General features: G+C 37.5%; 1 protein-coding gene across 1 annotated transcript in view; it reads left to right on the plus strand.

The window, feature by feature from the left end:
• Positions 1 to 24,814, plus strand: part of fbln1 (fibulin 1) — a 160,460-nt gene that overhangs the window by 124,790 nt on the left and 10,856 nt on the right. The window contains exon 15 of the mRNA XM_039769389.1: positions 19,538 to 19,680. Within this exon, the coding sequence (XP_039625323.1) occupies positions 19,538 to 19,680 (143 nt within the window). The remainder of the gene's footprint in view (positions 1 to 19,537; positions 19,681 to 24,814) is intronic.

The raw sequence follows: 24,814 nt of genomic DNA on the forward strand, positions 1-24,814 counted from the left end.
AGAGACAGGGTGAGAAGTGCAGGCATCTGGGAAAGGCTTGGAGTAGAGCCGCTGACCCTCTGCATCAGGAAGGACCAAATGAGGTGGTTTGGGCCTTTGAGAAGGATTTCATCCCTATGGAGGTTTTATAGGCACAACCAGCTGGAAAGAGAAAAATGGTGATGAACCAGTGCTCACTTGGAGGATTATATCTCCCACATGGCCTAGGAGTGCCTTGGGATCCCACTGTATGAGTTGACAAGTGTTGCTGGAGAAAAGGACATATGGGCTTCACTAAGACTGTTGACCCTGTGACCCAGCTTTGGATAAGCAGTGGAAAATGGATGAATGAATGGTGTTTGAATCTTCTCCTAGGGTAATTTACAGCAAGACCCTGAATTACTGCTGAGGATTCAATATAGTGTAGCAGTTGTCCGGTCACAATGCTCCTTAGAGGGCTCTAAGATCATTGCTGCCATAAAGAGCCATTATTCTAAGACAACCTCTGAGCTATTTCCAAGGACAATGTGCTGCTATGTGTTATCCAGGAGATGTTATATCTTCCTGCTAACACTTGAAGGCTTCTTTCTCAAGCATTCATGTAAGTTGCGGGATTGTTTGGCATCCCTGAAGGATATGGTGTGATTTATCCAAGCTCTACACTTTCTCTCTCTCTATATAATTTGTGCACCTCCTTCTTGCTCTTCAAGGACTATCTGTCCACACCTATGGAATGTCATGCCTTAGGTGTGCCTGTTTTCCTGTATTGGCATGTTGAGAATAGCCCACATGAAATACTACTGCCAGTCCTTTTCATCTCTTTCTCTCTGGACTTTGCTGAACCTTATTCCCATCCTCTGTCACAACTGAAATAAAGTGGCTGGGCTCAAAATAATACGTGTATGGTTTTGGGGGAATTTCATTACCACTTGAAATTTAAAAAAGATGTTGCTTTGCCCCAGCTGCTGCTTTTCCCTGCTAAGTGTGTCTTTCAACCATCATTTTTCTTTGAGTATGGGAATGGTGCTATATAAATAAAATGTATTATTATTATTATTATTACTATTATCAGCCTGGTACGCAGGGACATCTTCTGGTGCCTAGAGGTTATAATTATGGTAGCTTGGTTGTACTGCATGTCATAGCTGTACTCTTTTAGTGCTTGTTGTATGTTCAAAGGTGTAATAAAGGAGATAATAGGTTTTCGTTTTCTAGACCAATCATAATGGCTCTGTATAGATCTGTGCAGCTCAGTTTACTATGTCTTGAGAAACACCCAACACAAGTATGGTTGTACGCAAAATGAATGTGTATGCCTTTGAAACCAGAGTAATATAGAGTGTAAACTGCTGCCCATTTATGGCCATTCAAATGTGAAGGCACAGTGCTCAACTAAGGAATATACTGTATCTGACTACACTGGTATAATTTAGAGTTCATTGAAATTATGAAATTAGGATTACCGCCTAATTTTGTATGATTAGCAATTTTTATAGTGAGATTTGTCTCCGACAAGACTTTTTCTATTTTGTTAGATGCCAATTAAGGGCTGTGGAATGATAGGGATAGTTCTGATTGTTTTGTCAGGTCTGGTCAGGTTGTGGAGCATGCACTGGTACTGCCGTTGGCACACTCACCTCACGATAAAACAGCTTGGAATCCTAGTTGGCAACCCCCTAAGCAGACACGAGGTCTAGTTCCGCTCTCCGGAAATGACTATCTGCCCCAGCCTGGTGTTACGTGGGCATCCCCTTGGCCTGCTCCAGCCACTTATTGTTTTGTCTCATTTTGTAAATTCCTCCACCGGCTTTCAACCATATTTCATTGAAAAGAAAAAAAATATTGATATCTGAAATTTGTCAAAAAATAAAAAAGATAAAAAGATAACAGTTTAGACCAGGGGTGCCCACACTTTTTCGGCTTGCGAGCTACTTTCAGAATAACCAGGTCGAAATGATCTACCTACATTAAAAATGCTATATATATATATATATATATATATATATATATATTTGAGTATACTTTATACATAAAATATATGTTGTTGTATCTTGCATAACTGAATAACCTTTATGGCACAATAAGAATTCAATACATTTATGGTCACTACAGTATTTGGATTTAATAATTGTCATGTGGGAAAAGGCTGAGTCGCATAAATAAGTAGAGCGGAATAATGCAGTCAAGGAGCTTTTGAATTCAGCCGAGTCAAAAATGACGGCTATCTGATTAACTGTGATTTTAGTTCCCTGTCCTTTCTCTTTCTCAGATCGCTTTTTGGAAGGAAGTCAGTTTTGCAGTTTTTCTGAAAAGTACCTTTCCACATTTTCCTTCTTTGGAATAGCAATGATAGATTGACAGATCAGACAAACGCACTTCGATTGTGACATTGTGAGAGAAAAAAATCCTCTTCTAATTACACATAAAGCCCATACCCAACAATTTTTAAAAAAATCTTTAGTCAATATAAATTGGAAGGCTAACTAGATCATAGTCGGAGTTTTGCAATAGCTTGCACGTTTGATCGTGCGTGTGGGATGACCAGTGTGTTAGAAGAGAAGAGATCTTAGACTGGCTGCCCTGTATGTCAATCAAGTGGCAAATGCCATAGGCAGGATATATGACAGACTAACGTTAAAAAAAAAATTTGCATTCACTACACTGTTGGCACGCAGACTTATTCTGATAAACTGGAAGAACCCAAACTCTCCTCTTTTAAGTCAGTGGGAAACTGATGTGTTATATTATTTAAAATTGGAAAAAATCAAATACTCAGTTAGAGGATCTGTGCAGACTTTTTTCAAAACATGGCAGGATCTAATCAGTAATATTTTGAAATGATTTTATAAAGCACAGAGAATTTGTTGATTTAGGTATTTTTAAAAGCCTTAAATTTTACACAGTTTGGCTTGCTCTCTCTCTCAAGGGTGGGGATCGATCTGTTCTTAGCATAATTCTTTTTTTTTTTTGTAAAAACTTGATTGCTATGTATTGATTGTAATAAAATTAATAAATAAATTAAAAAAAAAAAAAATTTTTGAACGCAACGCAATCTATCTGCACTACCTTTGCGATCTACCGGTCGATTGCAGTCAACGCATTGGGTACCCCTGATTTAGACTGTCTATTGTAAAGAGATGTTCCCTACGTTAAGCAATCTAACTGTTTATCCTCAGTGTAGGTGTAATGCAATTTATACACAGAAAGACAGTACATTGCTTGTCTTTATTTTTATTTATTTCTTCACGAATTATTTGTTTCTCTGGTGTCAAGCTGACTCTTTGTGCAGTGTTATGTTAAAATCTCTAAGGATTTCCAGGTTTGACACATGAATTACCCTTGTAGTGTGTTTTTCCGCTCCCTTCAAGTTTGCCTGGATTGCTGGATTGTATATTTGTCTTTTGGATTTAGATTTTGACTTTGGGATTATGGCTTTTTTTTCATATTTTGACAGTAGGTCTTATTTCCTCAGTGATTCCATAGGCAGACCCAAGAATGGGAAGCTGGCTTTAAAAGTTCACAATATCATAAATATTCATGAAATATGAAAAAATGTACCTCAAGAGAGAAGAAATGTTTGCCTAAAAATGTAATCAAAGGTGAATAAATCCGAACACAAAATTCAAAAATCATTAATCCAGGAACAGAATCAAATATCATAAAAATAGAAGTATTGAAGGGAAACAATACTCAGAATAATACCTCCAACAAACTCAATGAATGACCTCAATATAAAGGTTGAAGGAGGTCCTAGCAGCTGTTGTATCAGGGATGCACAGCCTCTTGGGGCTCCACTCACAAAGTACAAGGAATGTCAGAACATTTAAAGACATAGTAATATCAAAGACTAAACAAACAGATATTACATAAAAACATGGAAAATAATAATTCAAAAAAGACAAAATATATAAGCCAGGGAAAATCCCCTGGCTGTACATAACATTCACAACAGAAGAACAGCCATGAACTAAGAGGGAGTACATTTTGTGGATTGTCACTTTTGGTCAGTGGTTGGCAGTAGACGAGTGGGAAATCCTTGTTTTCATGGGCATTTAAAATAAACACATTACTTTTGCACATCCATCCATCCATCCATTTTCTAACCCGCTGAATCCGAATACAGGGTCACGGGGGTCTGCTGGAGCCAATCCCAGCCAACACAGGGCACAAGGCAGGAACCAATCCTGGGCAGGGTGCCAACCCACTGCAGGACACACCCACACACCAAGCACACACTAGGGCCAATTTAGAATCGCCAATCCACCTAACCTGCATGTCTTTGGATTGTGGGAGGAAACCGGAGCGCCCGGAGGAAACCCACGCAGACACGGGAGAACATGCAAACTCCACGCAGGGAGGACCCGGGAAGCGAACCCGAGTCTCCTAACTGCGAGGCAGCAGCGCTACCACTGCGCCACCGTGCCGCCCTTACTTTTGCACAGTATATCCCATTACTGACAAGTGCTTTGGGGAATATTTAGTGAATAATTGGAATTTCATCTTATACACTGTATAAGTTCACGTTTCTTTATTGTCATTTTCTTTTCTTTGTGTACAGTTAAAAAGTAACAAGCAAAAATAATTTTAATTTGATATTTATTTTCATATAAATAATTTTTACATTTATTAACAATAAATACCTATGTGCACATGACAGTACTATTAGTACGACTGCTACAAACCTTTACATTTTACATTTACTAACGTGCAAGTTTCAACTTCAACTTAAAATGCATATCCCTTGGTTAAACTCCCTTACAAATTTCTAGTTCATTTTGGAATAAACCAAAGAAGGTTAGAAGGTTTAAGAGGCCTCTTGACTAAACAATATAAATGCTGTTTTGTTCACCAACTAAAATAGCTGCATCCTGTACACAACCCACAGCCTTCTGCAGGACACATCTGCCATGACCCAGACTGAAACACAAACAGTCTGAAGCCTTGACTGTCTGAGGTAGCATGAGGAATAATTTGTAGAATTCCCACATAAAGGAGATGAGTTGACCACATGGCTCAGAACTGTACACCAGCCTGATTTTGTTCTGGTAATTATGCAAAGCCATACGGTAAGCAGGCTATTGTCACTTTTGAGGAAGAAGTTTATTTTCTTAACTCTTTTACAAGAAATTGTTGCTGATGGAAAAAAATAATCACCCTTTGGAATTAAGGAAATGTATTCTCAATAACAGCAGCATGGTGGCGCAGTGGGTAGCGCTGCTGCCTCGCATTTAGGAGACCAGGGTTCGCTTCCCAGGTCCTCCCTGCGTGGAGTTTTCATGTTCTCCCCGTGTGTGCGTGGCTTTCATCCCACAGTCCAAAGGTGGATTGGCGATCCTAAAATTGTCCCTAGTGTGTGCTTGGTGTGTGTCTGTGTGTGTGTGTCCTGCGGTTGGCTGACACCCTGCCCAGAATTTGTTCCTACCTTGTGCCCTGTGTTGGCTGGGATTGACTCCAGCGGCCCCCCGTGACCCTGTGTTAGGATATAGCGCGTTGGGTAATGACTGACTGACTATTCTCAATAATAAAACAAGGCTTCATTATATTAAAATAAATGAGTAATTGTGAATGTTACTCTGGTGTGAAAATTTTATATATGCCTTTATATTCTGGCACTTTGATGGCACAGTGATTAACACTACTGCCTTAACGGTTTCAAAGACATGCAGGCAATTTCTAGCCCTGACCGTTTGGACATTGAACACTCTGTCCATGCCCATTTGATTTTCCAAGCACATGTTGTGGATGTGCATGTTAGGCTAACTGGTGACATCACATAGGCTTAGTGTTAGAGACATTGTGTGTGCCTTGTGATGTGGCTAACTTCTTTCTGGTTTCTGGGATTCCTATTGGTCACTAATGGAAGAGGCAGATTCATAAAATGTAAGTATGATTCCTCTATAACTATTCAGATCCTATACATAACACCAAGCATTAAATAAAAAAAAATTATATGTGATAAAATACATTTTTGACAATAGCAGTAGCCTTGGATTAAGCAAAATAAGCATATGTGTAGGGCACCAAGGCAAGAAAGGCACCAATACAGTTTTCCCCTAACTACTGTGCCCTTAACTCTTTCACTTGACTTTAGTCAACTTTTTTTTGTCCTTATCTGCCATGTTTGATTCTAATCTGCATTGTTAAAAAAATGTCTTTGTCATAGTAAGTGACTAAAGTTTAAAAGTGTGGTTTGAAGGTGTCATCAGATATTACATTAAATGGGACAAGGTAGGCTGGATGCCTTTTCTCTGCTAAATTATGCCAGATTTCTTTTGAGATTTTGATCAAAGACTTTGCATTCAAAAAGTATTAAAAAAGAACGTTTGACAGGATAGTTAAAATGATAAGTAGGTAGTAATAGCCATTATTTTGGATCTTTTGATCCATGGATGTTGAAATGATATATATGGTCAGGTTTAGAAAGCAGTGTAATGGAAGATGTTTTGTTTTCTCCAATAGAATATGTTTTTTTTTTGTTTTTTTTTTTTTAATTGCCCGACAGCATTGACTTCTGCAGAAACAGGGTTTTCAAAATTGAAAATGATGCTCTTGGGAACATCAAATCTTATTTTAATTTATAATCTTTGGGAGGGTGATTGAAAATAGTTCTCTATATATTTTTGTATTTGCATTGTTTGTCTATTTTATTTAAAAATACATAAAGTGTTCAAAATGGCATTTTCCTGTTGCTCTAATTATAAGTAAACAATTTGATTATATAGCTTATAATAAATTAAAATGTTAAAAAGCGTATATTTAATATAGTATATATATATAAGCCAGTAGATAGAAAACTGAATTTTAATCTCTTACTTCACCTTCGATACTTATTGATTCTTAATGTCTTGTCACCTAGGGCTGAGGGGGCACCATTGTTGGGCTGTGCTTAGGGCAGTAGTTAGCTTTAATCTGGCTCTGAATGGCAGGCACCCAACAGGGTCAACATAAATGTACTGGGTAACATTTATCCTAGAGTGCTCAGGGAAGTTAGTGATTAAACACTATTTGTCTGTTTTGCCTATTAGCAAAATGTTGAGGAAAGAGAGTGCCCACTTGAAAATCCAAAAGATACCACCACTCACTTGATCATCCCACAAAGTCTGTATATTAAAGGAGTGATTCCACCATGGGACAACATTAGAACTGTTGCTGTTTGCATCATCAAAGGCTACAACAGTGAAGAAGATGATCTTGCAGAGTCTAGGCAGGATGCCTCAGGTATGCAATTAAGGGATAGTAACCTCCAGTCCTACACGACATATACAACACAACTCATTAACATATACTGGGATAATTCAGGAAAGATAAAGACAGGAAACTAGCAAGTGCTGTCAGATTATATAAAAATGTAATCAAGTCAATACTAGTAACTAGAAGTCAGTGAGATTAATGTAAGCTTAAAGTACTGTATATTAAGGGAAGTACTTATTAAAGAAATGGTTGAGCAACATATGTGAAGAATAGTGCAATACTGAACAACTAACATGCTTTCAGATGGGGTGACTATCTTTAGTATTATGCTGGAGTTCCTTGAAGAAACAATAAAAATATAGGATCAGAGGTGGATATGATATTATTTATGTTGACTTTAAAAAAGCATTTAATAATATAACAACATGACAGTCTTGTGATCAACCTAAAAGTTCAAATCACAAATGTGTAGATGGGTGGAAAACTGGTAAAACAAGGAATGCAAGGAGTTATGGTAAGCAAACATTTCTAAATTAGTTGAAGCTAAGAGTAGTGTCACTCAGGCGTTAGTGCTGGTGCCAATGTTCTTTTTAAATTGATACAAATATAACAAATAAGCTGGTTAAGTTTATGGTGAAGTTTACATTGAGCAGGGCTGATAGTAATCAAACCTAGTTGTGTTCAATTAGCTGACTCTCATTATCACTTTAATTGAATTGATTTACTTGAGGACATTTGCGTTTTACACAGTCCCAGTTTGTGTTGGATAACTCTATTTAATAGAAAAATTAAATGACCTAAAAGGAAATGTAATATTTTTCACTCAAGTGTGGTTCGTCTAATTTAGATTTTGTTTGAAAACCTACAAAAATTCAGTGTTTATAATTGCAATAATAGCAGAAACCAGAAGTCAAATCATTTTTTATATCACTGTACATGTGTAAGACCACAAGAACAAAAAAACTGTTAAAAAAGCAGGAGATGGAATCTTGAGGTCAGTAGTATGACAAAAGTTGTTAAACTGTGGAATCAAAAATGAAAGTCTATGTTGTCAGAAGGTTGTTATACTAAAGATCTTTGAAACACACAGAATCACACCAGAAAGGATTAAAAATAAAATCCACAATTATGGACATGACACAACTTGTGACATGCCTCTCGCAATCCATTATATCCCACAAAATGGCAGCACCCACAAAAAACAAAACAGTATTGTGGAGAAATTTAAAACACAACATACAAAACATAACTTGTTGAGATTCTTTGACATTCAAAATCTCAGAAAAGATTAAGCAGGAGTTGAAAAAAGGCATTCAATACAGAAACACTTCTCTTTTATTATAAAAAAAAAAAAACCTTGGGACGAGACAAGACTTTTTTTCCTCCGACGAGACATGATATTTTGAAGAGAGACACTTTTACGTCCCACGAGATGGTCAAGTCACGCCCTACTTACAACCATTTTCAAACAAGACCACGGTTCTTTTAACCTTTCAGTTGTTGGAATGCCTTTGGCAGACACGCTTCCTGTGTTCTTATCTCTTAAAAATTCGTGGCTGGAAAAAGACAAAGTAGAATGTAGAAAGTAAAACGTTGGCATGATACACATGCAGAGCAGGTTTGAGATAATAGAAGTAGGAAAATTCGAAAGTCTCAAAAAAAATTATAGTAAAGATCGCATTAGCGCAAACAAACAGAAAATATTACTCAGTGAAATAACAGAACTGAGAAAAGAGATCAAATAGTGTTTGAGGATGTCTGGGGGAGAAGAGATACAAGGTAGTGAGACAAAAGGACACCTGCTGTACATGCTTTTAAACGTTCAAAGGGCCGCAGAAGATGCAGATCACGCTGCACGGCAGCAACAGCAAGCCAGCAGCTGATTGAGCAAAGAGGAGATAAAAAAAAACTGCATTTGTTTCCCATTGTATCTCCATTTAAGAGGGGTTTCGGAGGAGCGACTGCGTCTCCTTGGGGTGCGTTCAGCCCCCCTCTTCACAATGGTGCATAATGCTAGCGCAGGGGTTAGAGGTTGGCAAGCAAAGCACACTAGTAATAAAAATTAACAAATTACAGTAGCATATAATTGTTCCAAGTTAGCTGCATTCTAAAACAGACCACTATGAAGGCAGATGACAACAATTTTTATATGAATATAACACATCTTGCGGTCCATAGGGTTCAAGCCCAGTCTCTTGCAACTGCAAAGCAGCAACATGAATTGTGTTTACAATATTAAAATAAATATGTTAGGAGATTTTTCAGATAAGGAAAACAGAAGTTTCAAGGTGCCTGAGAAGGGCAATGTATTACAGGTCGATTAGCACGTACAAGTCTGAATTTCGCTTAATCCTTTACAGAGGACAATAATGCCCATGTAAACCTTATTTTTTTCAACATATACACTGTAAGGCCGGCCAAGTGTGACCACAGATGCATTGCAAAGAAATACAAGGCAAAAAACTCAGTAATGGACTGATAAAATTCATGAGAAAGCAATTTGAACAGACTCTGCAGCAGCTCTAACAACAGCATGCTATGTTTTTCAGAGTTTTCAGCTTTTATTTACACGCTGAGACCAAAGAAGCTTCTCTAATATTGGTTGAGAGACCATATCAGGTTTTGGATGCCCTATATCTAAAGGCTGTGCCTCTTCCTCTAGTTCTATTTTTCCTCATAATTTTAAGAAGACCTGAATATTAGGATGACAAAGTGCACCTGCAGTTATAGGAAGTAGTAAATTCTGTTTAAATTATTTACAGCTTTATACATGAGAAGGAGGTTTTTTAAACTTGGCTCTAAACTTAATTGGAAGCCAGTAAAGTAGTGTAATAATTGCAGTTATTGTATATGGTCATAACTCTTAGTTTTAGTTATGGTCCTTGCTGCACTGCTTTGAATTAACTCTAGAGTTGTAAGTGAAGAAGTCAAATGTCCTTCCCTTAAAGGATCACAATGTTGACAATGTTGAAGCAAATGAATGAATGTGCTTATAAATTTCTACAGTTGAAGAAACTGCCTTCATTTTGCACTTTTTTGTAAGCTGGAGGTAGTGTCAATGGGTGAATATTTCACTAACTGAGTTTCAACATATACCTGAAGCAAAATTTCAACATGACAATAAAGTATCTTAAGGGTTGTGGACATGTCCCAAAAGGAGCTCAAAAGAAACTCAAATTCAAAAGTGTGTTGCTAATTATTATTATCAAATAACACTTTTTTCCAGTGTATTTGGGGTAGGTGTGGCACCAATACAGTAATAAAGAAATTAGTTCAGTATGACCAGCAAGACTAAAATGGAAAACAGCTCATAAATTTCATTCTGTGGAGCATTCTTTCAAGCCATTTTACAATACATCTGTAATAGTAGATGTCCTTGGGCTGCCACATAAAAGGAAAGTTCTCCTGTGTCTAGAGTCACCTTAAAAAAAATGTCACTTTTAATACTCAGCTTAAGATATGAGAGTCAATGTAATACTTTCTTGGACATTATGATCATCAAAACTGTGTTGTAAAGATCTGCATTCTCACATCTGAGAGCTTGGAATCCAATCCATCCATTCCAATCATTTTGTGAACTTGGTTTTTTCACTATGGTCTTGAAGGTAGCCAGAGTACTTAACACTGTATGGTGGAAACACAAGAGTAAAGTTGCATAGAGTTGAGATTTTTTTGAAGTGTATTCACCTTAAAAGACTGTACCTGAACATTTTCCCCAAATCTTTATTATTTTACTCTGAACCCTTAGTTGGTACTGTATTTGGCATGCATTTTTAGTTGGGGTTTGGCCAAGATGGTAAATGTTCTTGGGGTAATATAACTACGCTACTTATAAACACTTGTTTACAGTTGTATGTCGTACATCAACTTTCTTGAGGCAAATGGAATGTTTATTTTATGATATCCACCCATCCATACATCTAGTCCAACATAGGGGTACAGAAAACAATATTATATTCATTGAACACCAACTGTTAATCTAATTATAACGTCTTCAACTTCCTTGTGCACAGACTGATCTCCTGTTTCTTTTTTCTAGTATCAACAGACACCCAAAGGGTCAACTCTGTGCTACTCTCACAGAGAATAAAATTCTCCAAATAAGCCTAAATGTATTAAAAATAATGTCTTTATTATAAAAGTAGGAATAATTAGAAGGAGAAAATTCCCTTAATAACCTGGTGCAGCAGATTACCCTAACTAACATAACAAGTAGACTGTCCTGGTATATATTTCAAAGTTTCATTCAAAATTTAATGAAATACTGAATTACATTTACCTAGGACCATGGGGTGCAAAGCAGGAATCAACCCTGTAAGGAGTTCCATTTCATTGCATAACATGCAGCTAACCTTATCTCTAACCCTAAGCGAATACACTTTACAGACTCCAGGCCATTTTAGAGTCACCAGTCATCCTAATGTGCAAGTCTTTGAAACACAGAAGGAAAGATGGACTACCTGAATTGTAATCCAAATAGACAGTTACCAAATTAACATGCAAATTATAACTGGGCCAAAAATCAGAACTAAATGCTTAAATGATTGTAAAAAATGTAAGGGGAAAAGGGAACAATACAAGGTTCCACAGTCCAACTAGGGCTCTCTTCAACACCTTGACAGAAAAAAAGGTGGTATTATAATGCTATATTGTTGTGTTGTGTGTGCTAGAATCGAAAATACAGTTTAACACTGTGGCTATATTCTGGAATGGCATGTTTGCATTTCTAATTAGTCAGTAATATTAACTTCCTTTAGTTATTCTTTAGACGTGCAGTCAGAAGGTGGATGCTGTGCAGCCTACTACTGATTTCATAAAGGACATTTATTGATCTGAGTATGTTGAGTACTGAAATCTGCATCTCCTGTGGCTCTTCATTATCAGCTCTCTCAATGGAAGTCCTCTGTATTTACTTATGACAAGGTGTGACACACCTTTTACTTCAGATGCATATTTTACAATTCACATTTTCACAAACAAAGCTGCCAGTTCTTTCAACCTTACATCGATTCCTACACTGTTATCGTAACTGTGAACAACATAGAGCACACACAGCAGCTGTGACAACATATTGTTCACTTTTACCACTAGTCCATTGATGTCTTTGAATGCTAATGTATAATCTGATGTTACAGAAGGGTTTTTTCCTTAAAATAGGTTATGTCTATTTTTAACACATGCAGATGCAACACGCATTTATATGTTTAATAGGAGTCTTTTAGAAGACTTTTCAACTGCAGTTTATTGTAATCAGAAGCTTCCTCTCTGTCAGGCCAGGTTAACAACAGCACCATTATTCATTGCAGTTTGAAATCTTAGTGCCTGCTTTGAGCAGTGCCTTCATGCGACATGGATTGGTTTAGAACTGTGACGCTCGATGAGCCGTCTAATTGTCCCCACTGAGTTTTAAGCAAAATTCATTCATGGATGTCTCCAGACATGTACATTACAAATCTGGTTCAGCAAAACTTTTGTGCTAGTAATATTCTCAGCCAACTCCACAATGTGATGCACTGTGCACACATAGAAGTTGGTGAGCAGAGATCAGGTTTGTGGCCTGCTAATTGCCTACATGTTCTCTCTATGGTTTTTTTTTTACTAAGTATGCTGCATTTTACCATAATATAAAGGTACAGGTTAGGTGTTTTAATGAATTTAAGCAGAGTAAGTCAGAATCTGCCCTGTGATTGACTGTTGCCCCATTGAGTGGCTTCACGTGATGTGGTTGACGTTTCCAGAATAGGATGTATCTCCCTGGCATCCTGAATTGGAAAAGAAAATAAACTAATAAAATTGAAAGCATGAAATTTAAAAGGATACTAAATGTTGTAATAATACAAAAGGAACAAGATAAAGGGTTTGGGGGATCCACCCCGTATACTGTAATTCTCTGCTGCAAGGCAAAATACTTGATTAGGAACGAGAGTAACCTCTTTGAACCGAATCATATATTAGACTGCAGACCAGGGGGATCATTGGGATTATATAGTGAAGAGGGAGGAAGAGATGGGTCATCAGGGGGGAGGTGAAATCATCACAGGGCAGTCTTTATGCTGAAAGAGGAAGTGAAAGCACTTAAGTGGTCCTGCAAGGATTGAGAGAAGGCATTAGTGCACATAATCAGTCCCCTGCTGCACTTCAACAAGAACTTGACCCTGTTGCTAACTCCCATGCGCACGTGTGTGACAATATATATAAGGTTCAAGAGACTAATACTCCTAAATGAATAACTTTAGGGCAAAGTAGTGCCACTGCATTTCATAGACATGAACCCAACTCACACTACTTTCATTTCTGAGTCTAAAAAATTAAATGTAAATGGACGAGTTTGAATTTGAATTACAAGTTGGCAGTAAGAGTGAGATCCTTTTGATTTCCTCTATTCAAACTGACAATTCATTTACAGTTCTTACTCTTGGGATTCCTCCACTTCCACCCTACATGACTGTCCTTTACCCAGGAAGACTAAGGACAGCACAGAGCCAGAGCTAACAATCAAAACCCTTTTCAAACATATCAGTGGTCACAGAAGTGAAATCAGTAAAAAAAAAAAAAGTTTTTAGGGCCCTACCCTACCAGAGCAGATGAAATAAAAGCACATTGTGAACACTTTCAACTTTAAAATGGCTGTCTGTGCTATTTACTGAGAGGAAACCGCAGGAATGATGTTTGCTTTGTGACGTCAGGGACTTCTTTTGCAAATGCCATCACTCGATCAACATTTGGCACTTCACCAGAAACAACTTGAGAATAATCACATTCTTATGTTGTAGCTCACATACCCAAGGATGCAAGATATTTGGGATTCGTAATGTTGTCTTTATCCAGACTATGCATTGATAGTTGTTTTAAAAGGATAATTGTTATTGTTTTTGTAACACATTCATGATTTTCTCTCAAATATATTAGACCAAATACACAGTTCTCTCGTGGATATATTGTGCATCACCAATGACTGCTTTCTAAAGAAAATTAGGATCTAAACTGGTCAGCCCCTTGTGTTTTTTTCTACATTACATGTGGTAGCATTGGCAATTCTAGAGATAGAAATGGCCATCTCAAATTCTCTGTACTCTACTACAAACAGACAATTGCAAATAGAAATAGCAAATAGGATAGCAAATAGAAATAGCAAATGGACAATTTCCATGTTATATTGGCAGTGGCTAAAACAACCTTTCCCCAATCAGCAAAGTGAAATAAGGCTGGCGTGCTGACACACTGTGAGCTGCCAAAGTGTGCTATAGGGCATAGGACTGGCTGAGTCATTTTTAATATACTGTAACATAAGGAGAACAGCAGTGGAAGAAGGAGTCACAGCAGTTAATAAAATAAATAGATGCAAGAAACAAAGTGTGAAATGTGAATGGCAGAAATAAGGATGCAATTTATTATTGGCCAACAGTGATGCACAGAAAGCAGGCATTTGATCTAGGTTTACTTTAATTGATCCAAAATGTATTAGGAAAAAAAAAAAATCAATCTGTCAATCCACATTGTAAAAGGGAACAAGAACACACATTAAAGGCTGGGGCTCCTTCAGGCAAACCTTGTTTAGTGTGTAACAAAATAACAAACATGATTAATGTGTAACTTAAGCAGTGTCTTTGCAGACACAAGTCTAACATTAGACTGGTGGAAGATGGCAGTGGTGCCAGTTATGAAGGTGGTGAGGTGGATGGGGCCCGGGAACCAGAACTGTTATAATTTGCCCTTGATTTGTTGGGGGAAGGTGAAGAGAAACGGTACAAGGCAATGCCAGCTCATGGTTCGGGTGGAATTACAAGTCAACACACCCTGAAATTTTGTGACAACCTATATATCCTTAATCCATTTCTTTAAGTTATGGAGAGCTGAATCACATATTGGTAGGAAAGGATCAAAGGCCTGGTTATGACTTAAGTTTAGGGGTGTTGAGAAAGTACAAGTATCATAATTCCACCTTTAAACACAAATCAAGCTACATCTACGATAGCAAGTCACTATCATAAACACACACCTATATTTACTCAGAATGGGACCATTTATTCTCACCAGTTTATATAACCTGCAGATCTTTGAGATGTGAGGTGAAAAGGATAATTTGGAGAAAAAGCAATGCAGACATGGAGGAAACGTGCAATCTCCATATAGACATTAAGATACTGGGTCAGGTTTGCACTGTGTCATGCCGTAACATCTTCAAACCCCCTTAAACCAATTCATATGGGACTATGGCCTTGTCTAGGGGTTCTCAAACCCGGTCCTGAGGACCCACTGTTGGCTGCAGGTTTTTGTTGCAGCCATCTTCTGTTTTTAATTGGACTCCTGGGTTGATTAAGTGATGTGTTATTTTCCAGATTCTGTGGTTTGGGAACAATATAGAACTGAGAAAACTAAGCTTGGTAAAAAATATATGTTAAAATGTAATCAGCAGTTATATGGGAATAATGTTTTTTTTTTTCTTTTTAACAATATTTTCATCTTGATTTTCATTCTATCTTTTCCAGGAGTTCAAATTGTTTAATTATTTACTAATTAGTGGGTCTGACACTAAAATAGGTACAGCCTTTCAAGATCCGGTGTTGTTTACCTGGGTGTCTGCTTTGCTCGTTTTTAATTGTCGTTATTAGATACATTGAAGGGAGCAAACTACACAGAAAAAGGGCAAGATATAATAAAATCAACAAAATAGGGTAGCATTTAAATCTGTAGCAAAAACAGAAACATTTAGAAATGTCTTATACATGTAAAAATCATGTTGCTGTGCTTTTCTAAATATAGAACAGGAGAAGAGAAAAAAAAATAGCAGCTAATTAAATGAGATCAGTGTTATTAGGTGTTGTCATTGATTGTGAATCTGGTAGGAACAAAAACCTGCAGCCACAGTGGGCACCCAGGACTGACTTGAAGAACCTCCGGCCTAGTCTGTTAAGGTCAGGACACATGGCTGGAGACGGCTCTGGATGGAGCACCAGTACATTGTATTGGCCAACTTAGAGTCACCAATAGGATGTGTGAGTAAAATTGGTGTATGCTGAGGAAAACCTTCACAGGCATAGGAAGGACATATAAATTCCACAAAGTCAATGACCAGACAAGGAATTAAACTGAGGCTGCTGGAGGTATGACATGGCATCATTAACCACTGTGCCTGTATGTGTAGAATTCATCCAAGCAGGGTTAATAAATTGATAGGTTTGGTGATCCAACATGGAATGATTGTGGTAATGTGGAAATTATGATGACAGCATATTTCAAAAATATTATATGCAAACTGAAATCTGCAAAAGCCAAAGAATCCTAGAAAGACACTGCTTAACTAGCAAAAGCACATGAAGGATTCCCTTTGGTGAAATAAATTTGACATTTATTTCTTTATTAACTTTCTGCTCTGCCCTACGTCTGGTCCAACATTTGAAGGTCTGATGACTCCTACAATAGTTCTAGCTATGATACTATACCCAGACCACACAAGAATATATTAAAATAGCTGAAATTTTAAAAGTTGCACTTTAAATAAGTTACAAATCAGTGCTTATTTTCATACCTCTGGCATTACATTGCTCTGGGCTTTAGTGGTGATGCCCTTGAAATGTTATCTTTTCTGGTTACGCCTGGGGTTACCAAGAGTCTTGGTCTGGCTGGTGGTCTGAACAAATTGTGGTCAGGTATCAGCAGGATCCAGAAAATTAATAGTCTTTTGAAAAGTTTATTTTTGTACATTAACAAAATATAGGCTATAAATAAATCCACAAGTATGTAATGAGTGCCTATTTCTAAGTTAAAAAAAAAAAAACCTGGAGAAAAAGTTTTTTTCCCATTAGACAAAATTAGGATTGGTTTATTTGATCACTAAGGGATGTCTAATCATTACAAGGTGAGAAATGTCCGGTCAGTTCTTTCAGTAAAGGTTCTGCCATTGTGATGATTTTGTAAAAGAGAGAAAATGTTTACTGGCATAAACCAGAACAAACTGGAGCAGTCGAATGGGTGTCACAGTACAGTATATGGTTTGCACCTTACTGAAGGACCCCTGTTAGGACAGTTCCTGGTCTTCACTCTGGGAGGCGTGCGGCACACTCTAACATAAATACATGGGTCTTGCTTTCTGGCTTTATGTCGTGTATGCTCCTTGTGTGTTCAATTGTGTGTGTGTGTGTGTGTGTGTGTATGTGTGGGTTTGCTTTCATGGTGGTCGCACAACTGCTTGACACAATTCCAGAATTCCAGAGCTAGCGAAGCGAGCGACAGAATAAAGAGACGTCTGTCTCTGGCTGGTTTATAAAGAATCATTTCAGCTACTCACATCTCAAATCCATCTTACAGTATTTTTAAAGATGGTTCTTTTTCTTTAATGAAGTTGTTAAAACTTTGAAATATGTCAGTTAATACTGTGATTTACATCTTGCTGTTAAAGGAGAATGTGACTTCAGAAGAAAGTCTATATAGAAAGAAATACACCCGTAGAAGAAGCTGGCATCTGAAATCACACAATGTCTTTATTTAAGTACTGCCTATTAAAGTTTTGAATTTATGCACAAGGGTTTTAGTCCCAAAGCTACTGCCTTTCCTAACCTACTGCTAGCATACTGAAGATACATTTACATTGAACTAAAGATACATTTAGTCATTTGTTTTTTGAGCTTCTTTTTACATTACTGTAATTCAGGCTGAAGTTTATTCAGGCAGCATGGAACAAAAAGCAGGAACCAAACCATGAACAGTTTCCAATTTAATTAAAATAGTTGTTTTTTAAATTAACCAATAGGCACTTCAGAAATAAAATATTCAGTGTTACTAAGTTCAGCACATCTACAGAAATCTACACAATACTAATTGGACTTGATGTTTTCTGCCTTGAGATGATATGTTTGTTACATTCAAAGAGACTGTAGATACTGTAGCACCAGCAGACTGAAGCACTTATTGACAGGTGGGGCCGCCACCTGAAGTTTTACTGACAATGTGCAACCAGCTACAGTACCTGAGTGGCAGTAAACTCTCTGGAGGCATCCCTTCTCTTCCACAATATTCTAAGGTGTACTGTGCAGTGGTTGGCTGCTTTAAAATAAGCACCACAGTGACTTGGTGGTCTGATGTTTCTGGTAGCAGAAGGTGAGTGCCAAGAGCACACTAGATGAGAAAGACTACTAGGTGGATGAAGGGAGTTGAAGGTTCAGCTATACAACAGGAGGAATGTAAAAGAAACTACAGGCAGTGGGGCAGTTTTGAAAGCAGGAGGTGGAAGCCCTGATGATTCAAGTGTAAGATAAAGGATTGTGAGGAGCTGGCCTCAGGTACAGTATATGATGGACTATGGCCTGTGATGAGCCTGAGTGCACTTGGAGAGTGAGCATGGCGAAGTGAGTGTGATTCATCCCAGTACTTGTGAGCATGCTTGCTGGTTTGGTACCATTCCCTATGGCCCTTAAGAGTGGGTAAGTTTGCAATTGGATTTTGATATACTTTATTAATCCCCAAGGGAAAACTGTCTTTTTGCATGACCTTAGGAGGTCCGAGTGCAGGGTCAGCCAGTGTACAGAGCCACATTTGCTCCTTTTGTGTTCAATTATCTATCTTTCCATATTTCTGTGATTTCAGTGATCTTCACAATGCTTTCTCTTCAGGGCCTGGAGTTTTCAGATCAGGATATGTCCAACTTAATAGCTGTCTGTAACAGTTTATAGTAACACAAGGGAAAATGTCATTTTTAGAATTTTTTGCAATTGGCTGCATGTAATGTGGTAGTATCAATTACCTAGTATTTTTTTGTAATTTAAATAATTTTGTGTTGTCTCTTTAAGTGTGTAAGGTGTTTATTTTCCAGTCAGGGGTGGGGTGTTAAATAATGCCACCTGAGTCAAAGTACAACTGCACAATTTTCTTCTCTGCTCATTTGTCACTGCATTCTTCAATCACTGTCTTTTGTATTGCTCACTTCTGTTGGGCCTTTGATGTAGACAGATAATCACAGCAGTCTGAGAATTTTCTAAGATTTTGATTTTGTCAATTGCTTTATTTACTTATTTTGAAAGGTGACAGATTATAATTTAAAAATCGTCTTTAAGAAACAGTAGTGCTGTTCAAACTTCTAAGCCAGCATATTTCTCAGATCCCACTGCAAAGTTAATCTCTGTTTCTACTGTAGCCCTGTCCCTTACTCAGGTTATGCATTTTCAGTGCTTATTTGACCACTTCTAATATCCCCATCACAAAATTTTGCTGGCATCTATTTCAAGTTTCCATAAATCTTTAGATTGTATGAAGGTATTGAGTTTTTCAACAGGATTTTAACCATATCAATTATACTAGAAATGAGATACTTGGAAAAACAAAGCATTTATACACTTAATAAATATTCTTCTGATGTTGCTCTTTTTCACAGACTGCAACATGAAAAGGTTGAATCAATTCGTTGCATCAAGTCATGCCAGCCTCATGATATCAGCTGTATTATGAATAATGTCCACACAATCTCTTACACGGTCATCTCCCTACCAACATACAGAGACTTCTTCAGACCTGAAGGTAAGTAAAGCACAAATAATGTACACTTGCAAGCTTCTATAGGTGCAGAGGGGAGTCCACCCTCACTTGCCTCTCAATATCCAGGTTTGGCATCTGCTCAGCTCAAGAGAACAAAGCACTACAAGTGGGTGGTGAAGTTAGTACAAAGTATTATTATAACACAGGACATAGCCAACAGATGCTATCTTAGAAAGGCTAATAGTATTATTAAAGTCCTCAGCTGTCCTGCATTGACAGTTTTGTTCTTACTCCCTTCTGACAAACAAACACTTGCAACACTAGATTCAGAGGCAGTTTTTACCTACATGTCATTAAGTTCTTCAATTTGTTTTCTCAGAACAAGTAATTAATCAAAGATTTTAACTAAGATTTTAACATCATCATAAAAGTCATTTACCCTAAGTCTCAGTTTGAAAAGAGATTTCATTAAATATAGTTCAGTCTTCTTGACGTAAAGAAAACCATAATAAGAATACTAAATGATGGTATGAGCAAGTTTTGCTACCAGCAAGAAATTTAATTGTGATCATTGTTAAAGAACAGTGGTTTAATATCAAATGTCATAGTCTAGTCTAGTATTGGGTTTATGTTTGGCGCGTGAATACTTTGCTGCTCTTTTGCTTCTGTAACAGTGTGGCAGTGGCAGTTGGAAGTGAACAGTTAACATAAGGCAAAAATAGTAAGCCCCACACCACCCTTTGGGCAAATCTGAATATATATGTTATTTACACACAACCTAAATACCATTGAAGAACAACTGGGGTTATGCCCAGTGTGAAAAGACTCCTCATCAGAGCTTGGGCAGGTCTGGGAGAGCTTGTAATAATATAAGAGTTGTTTGTAATGCAGTTATATTAACACAGGTTGACATTAATCACCTTAACTATGAATTGAAGTTGACCTCATTTTCTACTTTAACCCTGTCTGCTTCTAATTGTATAATCATATATGTGACAGTGTTATTAATTACATTTTCCCTTCTGTAAATCTCAGACATGTGTTCCATAATGTAAGAAATTCTAAATACAGAATGGCAATTTAATATTGTCATCAACTACCTGAACAATGTCATATTTTCTTCTAGTTTTAAAATAACTGCTTCATTTCCTTCTTATCCAAAAAATATTAACTTTACTAGTTTTAAAAAAATGTACATTGTCCTGTATTTGTATGTGACCAGACCACTTAATATTAAAGTTGGTAGTGATACAGACAGCTGTAGTATTTATTTCAAAAACTTCAAAACTTACTAGTTTATGTTGCTAATGACATGTACAAGAATAACCAGAGCTTGTGTCCTCATATAAACAGCTATGCTGAAAACCTCAAGTTTGCATCCACAAGTTTACACTGATTTAAAATCGGCCGTGGTCTATATAAGGTTATCACCACAGTTTTCCACAAAAGACAGAAAATATCCGTGCTGAACAGTAGATGCCAATCCTCCTTTCAGAAGACGTCTTCACTAATCCTACTAAACAGTCATGCTCTAGGGAACTGTACTGTTCACATGGCATGGCTCCACTGGTCTGGTGTAATAAAAGATGTCTATATTGATGGCTCAAATTTCTCCTTTATTTGTTTAGTATTTTGCACAACAAGCTACTTAAGAGATACTTTTACTATCAACTAAATAAGTGTTTCCTGCATATAGTTTCTGCTGTTCTGTTGTTTGTATTATATTATTGTCACTAGTCTGTGGAAGACTAAGAGGTTTATTGTACTTTGTAAACATGGCAATACATTTAAATTTGAAATGAAGAGCCTTCTTGACAATTTGTATTTTGAGCAATTATGCTTCCTTCATACAAATGAACTGCATTATCCAACATGAGTCTCAATACAGTACATTATGAATGATGTTCCAGTTTCTAGTTGTAAAGAACATAAAAAGGTAAATAGGAAACAAAAAAAAGGTAACATATGACTGTATCATCAAGAAAATGTATATTATCATATTATTCTTAACAGAACTCTACATAGTCATAGGATCATAGTTGTATGAATAGGATAATGAAAACTGTAAGGAATCTGAAAAGAATATGGAACTTGTATATGATAAAAAGCCACTAATAGTTTTATGGGAGACACATTATTATGTTAACACTATTACTCAAAATCCTAAATTCAAAGCAAATAAGAAAAAGTAAAAACTAAAAAGGAGAACACTGTAGCTGTGCCATGCAGAAACTAAAACCACAGCACCTCAGACCTACACCTAATTGTATAATATTATACCATCTAACTACGGTAATGTCTGAGAAAATAAATGTACAAATTCATGTTTTTAAACCAAATAGACTTTTTCCTAGTGAAATAACCTCAGTGGTTTTTGAATAAAAATAAGGAAAGTACAGAAAAATTATCTTTACAAGCTCACAATTTATGAATTACTTTTATATTTTACTTAGATTAATTGTGCAATTATTCACATGAAACTACAACATTGAAATTGCAAATTCAGCAGTCAAAGAAGTTACAGTAATTTAACTACAGAGGAGCTCCTGACCAGATCAAAATTACAAGGGGCTCCTTTGACATCAAAGTCCTGTACAATGTTAGAGATGTTCCAGCATTGCTTTTTAAAAATACCTTCTCCTCAAACATGACAGATAGCAATTCATCTTTTTTTTTATTAAATAAATTAATATGACTGTACTAGTTTAAGGTCTAAGCCATGTGCAAGGCAAGGCACAGTATCTACTGTGTGCATTATACAGATATATATTTGGAAGACTAGGGGACACCCCAGAGCCCCAGATTCCTGACACAAGTGCGTCCTGGGTCCTCCCTGCAAGCAGCACGAAGTGCTTTAATTAGTGAGAAAAGCGCTATATAAATGTAAAGAAGTATTATCGTTATTATTATTATTACAAGTGCACAATCACAGTCAACGGTGAAAACAAAGTATATTTTTTATTATATAAAGTTCCTTTTCAAGGCTCTTCCTCTGAAGCACAAGTACAATCACAAGCAAGGTCAGTTATTTTCCTTTAGTGTTCACTACCTACCAACTCCAGTCTCCCCAAGTGAGGTGAGGTAACCTCTTTTCTCCTGGACCTGAGTACTCTTCTGGTGCTATGACATTGCAATTCTGGGTCAGGTGGAAGTCTCCCAAAGTGGAGATATTCTTTCCCTGATGACACCCATGAAAAACAGCAGGGCTATCCAACGGGTCTATGGTTACTTGTATGCTCTGTGGGCAAGGGTATTTGTGCACCAGTCCCGGAGCACTGCCACCTAGAGTTTTGGGAGAGAATAAAGACTTGACAGACTGTCTCCCCTGTCACCTCCATTACACTGGCCCTCTGGCCAGGTAAGGACCTTCTATTTAACCCAGCCAGAATTCCATTCTATACATGTTGGCACACCACGCCATCCTTCTGGCTTAGACAGGGTATAGGGTTCATCCTGGACAGGATGCATGTCTATCCATGTTATCCTTCACAGTGCAACTCCTTCAGCTGTGCCCCTGTTCTTAACAGGTGGTGGGTGTGTGTGTGCCATACTGTATATTTTGCATGACCCTCCTCTTTTTCATTTACTGGACAATTTTCTTTGTTCTTGATTTTTATTATATGTAGCTGTTTTTTGTTCATTTTCTTTTTTTCGATGTTTATTATCAGCTCTTGTAACTCTTTTTCCTATCGCAATTTAGATTTCAATGTTTGCTTTTCTACCTTGCCATTATAACCGACTGCACTGAAGGGCAAGTTAGCACTGAGGGTGGTAAGGAGAGAGGATATGCACAGTAGGAGTAATGATTGGGTGGGCGGTGTGGAGGGGAGTGGTCAAGGCTGAATAACACAGACACAATGAAAAACGTTTTATATATAATAGAGAGACAATATTTGTTGCTATGATTAGTTGTTCATTAACTTAATGAACTATGGATACAAATTATCCCTGAAGGGAGTGGAAACGGTTCTGTACCGTTTTCAAGAAAGACAGAGTGAGAAAAACAACTCGGTAGGATGGCTGATGTTTTAATTATACTGTTTATACTGTTGCCTTTCTAAGGCAGCAAGTATTTTACCTGTCCTAACAGAAAGAAGCTGGGTGCTGGTAATATTATATGCTGCCTTCAGCATCATATGTAGGACTTGGATTGTGTACCTACAGTAATTAATAAGAACAAACAGATAATCTGAGCTTTCCTTAGGAAGCAGAGACACTGGTGAACCTTTCTGACAAGTGGCAAAATGTGTTGTGCACACTTCAATTCATCAGTGATGGTTATGCCAAGAAATGTAAAACTGTTCAGCCTCACGGCAGCATAACCTACAAAGTAAGTGGGATTCAAGTGTAGTCTCAAGTGTAGACTTATGCATCCTGAAGTGTCCTTGGTATTGCTGAAATTAGGAGGGAATTGTTTGTCTTGTACCACTGAATCAGCATATACAACCTCTGTTCTGTAAGTTGTCTCCTCATTACCCAATCTTGGGTAATATTAATAACGTAAGGTATTTATTATTTTAAGAATGCATCCTAGGTAAGAATTTAATTTTCAATCTTTGTGTAAATAGGGTTTGCATGTTCTTATAGGGGCAGCACGGTGGCGCAGTGGGTAGCGCTGCTGCCTTGCAGTTAGGAGACCTGGGTTCGCTTTCTGGGTCCTCCCTGTGTGGAGTTTGCATGTTCTCCGGGTACTCCGGTTTCCTCGCACAGTCCAAAGACCTGCAGGTAAGGTGGATTGGCGATTCTATATTGTCCCTAGTGTGTGCTTGGTGTGTGTGTGTTCTCGTGCCCTACGGTGGGCTGGCGCCCTGCCAGGGGTTTGTTTCCTACCTTGCGCCCTGTGTTGGCTGGGATTGGTTCCAGCAGACCCCCGTGTAGTCAGGATATAGCGGGTTGATTAATGGATGGATGGATGTTCTTATAGTGTTTGTTTGAGATTTTGTCTGGGCACTTCAGTTTATTTCAACATCCCTAAGATGTTTATGTGTGTTAACGTATAGGTGAGTGTCCCTAAGAACTTTTTTTTTTGTATATGACCATTTTCATTGTGCCAAACCCCTAGGCTATGAGTAGGCTTTAGGATGTGACATTTCGGGGTTTCAGTACACAGGGAATGAATCATGACTTGTTTTTCTGCTACTCTTCAGTTTCTAATCCTGAGAAGTAAAAACAGGTA

This window comes from Polypterus senegalus, chromosome 11 (genome assembly GCF_016835505.1).
Source record: "Polypterus senegalus isolate Bchr_013 chromosome 11, ASM1683550v1, whole genome shotgun sequence".
In the NCBI taxonomy this organism is placed as follows: Eukaryota; Metazoa; Chordata; class Cladistia; order Polypteriformes; family Polypteridae; genus Polypterus; species Polypterus senegalus.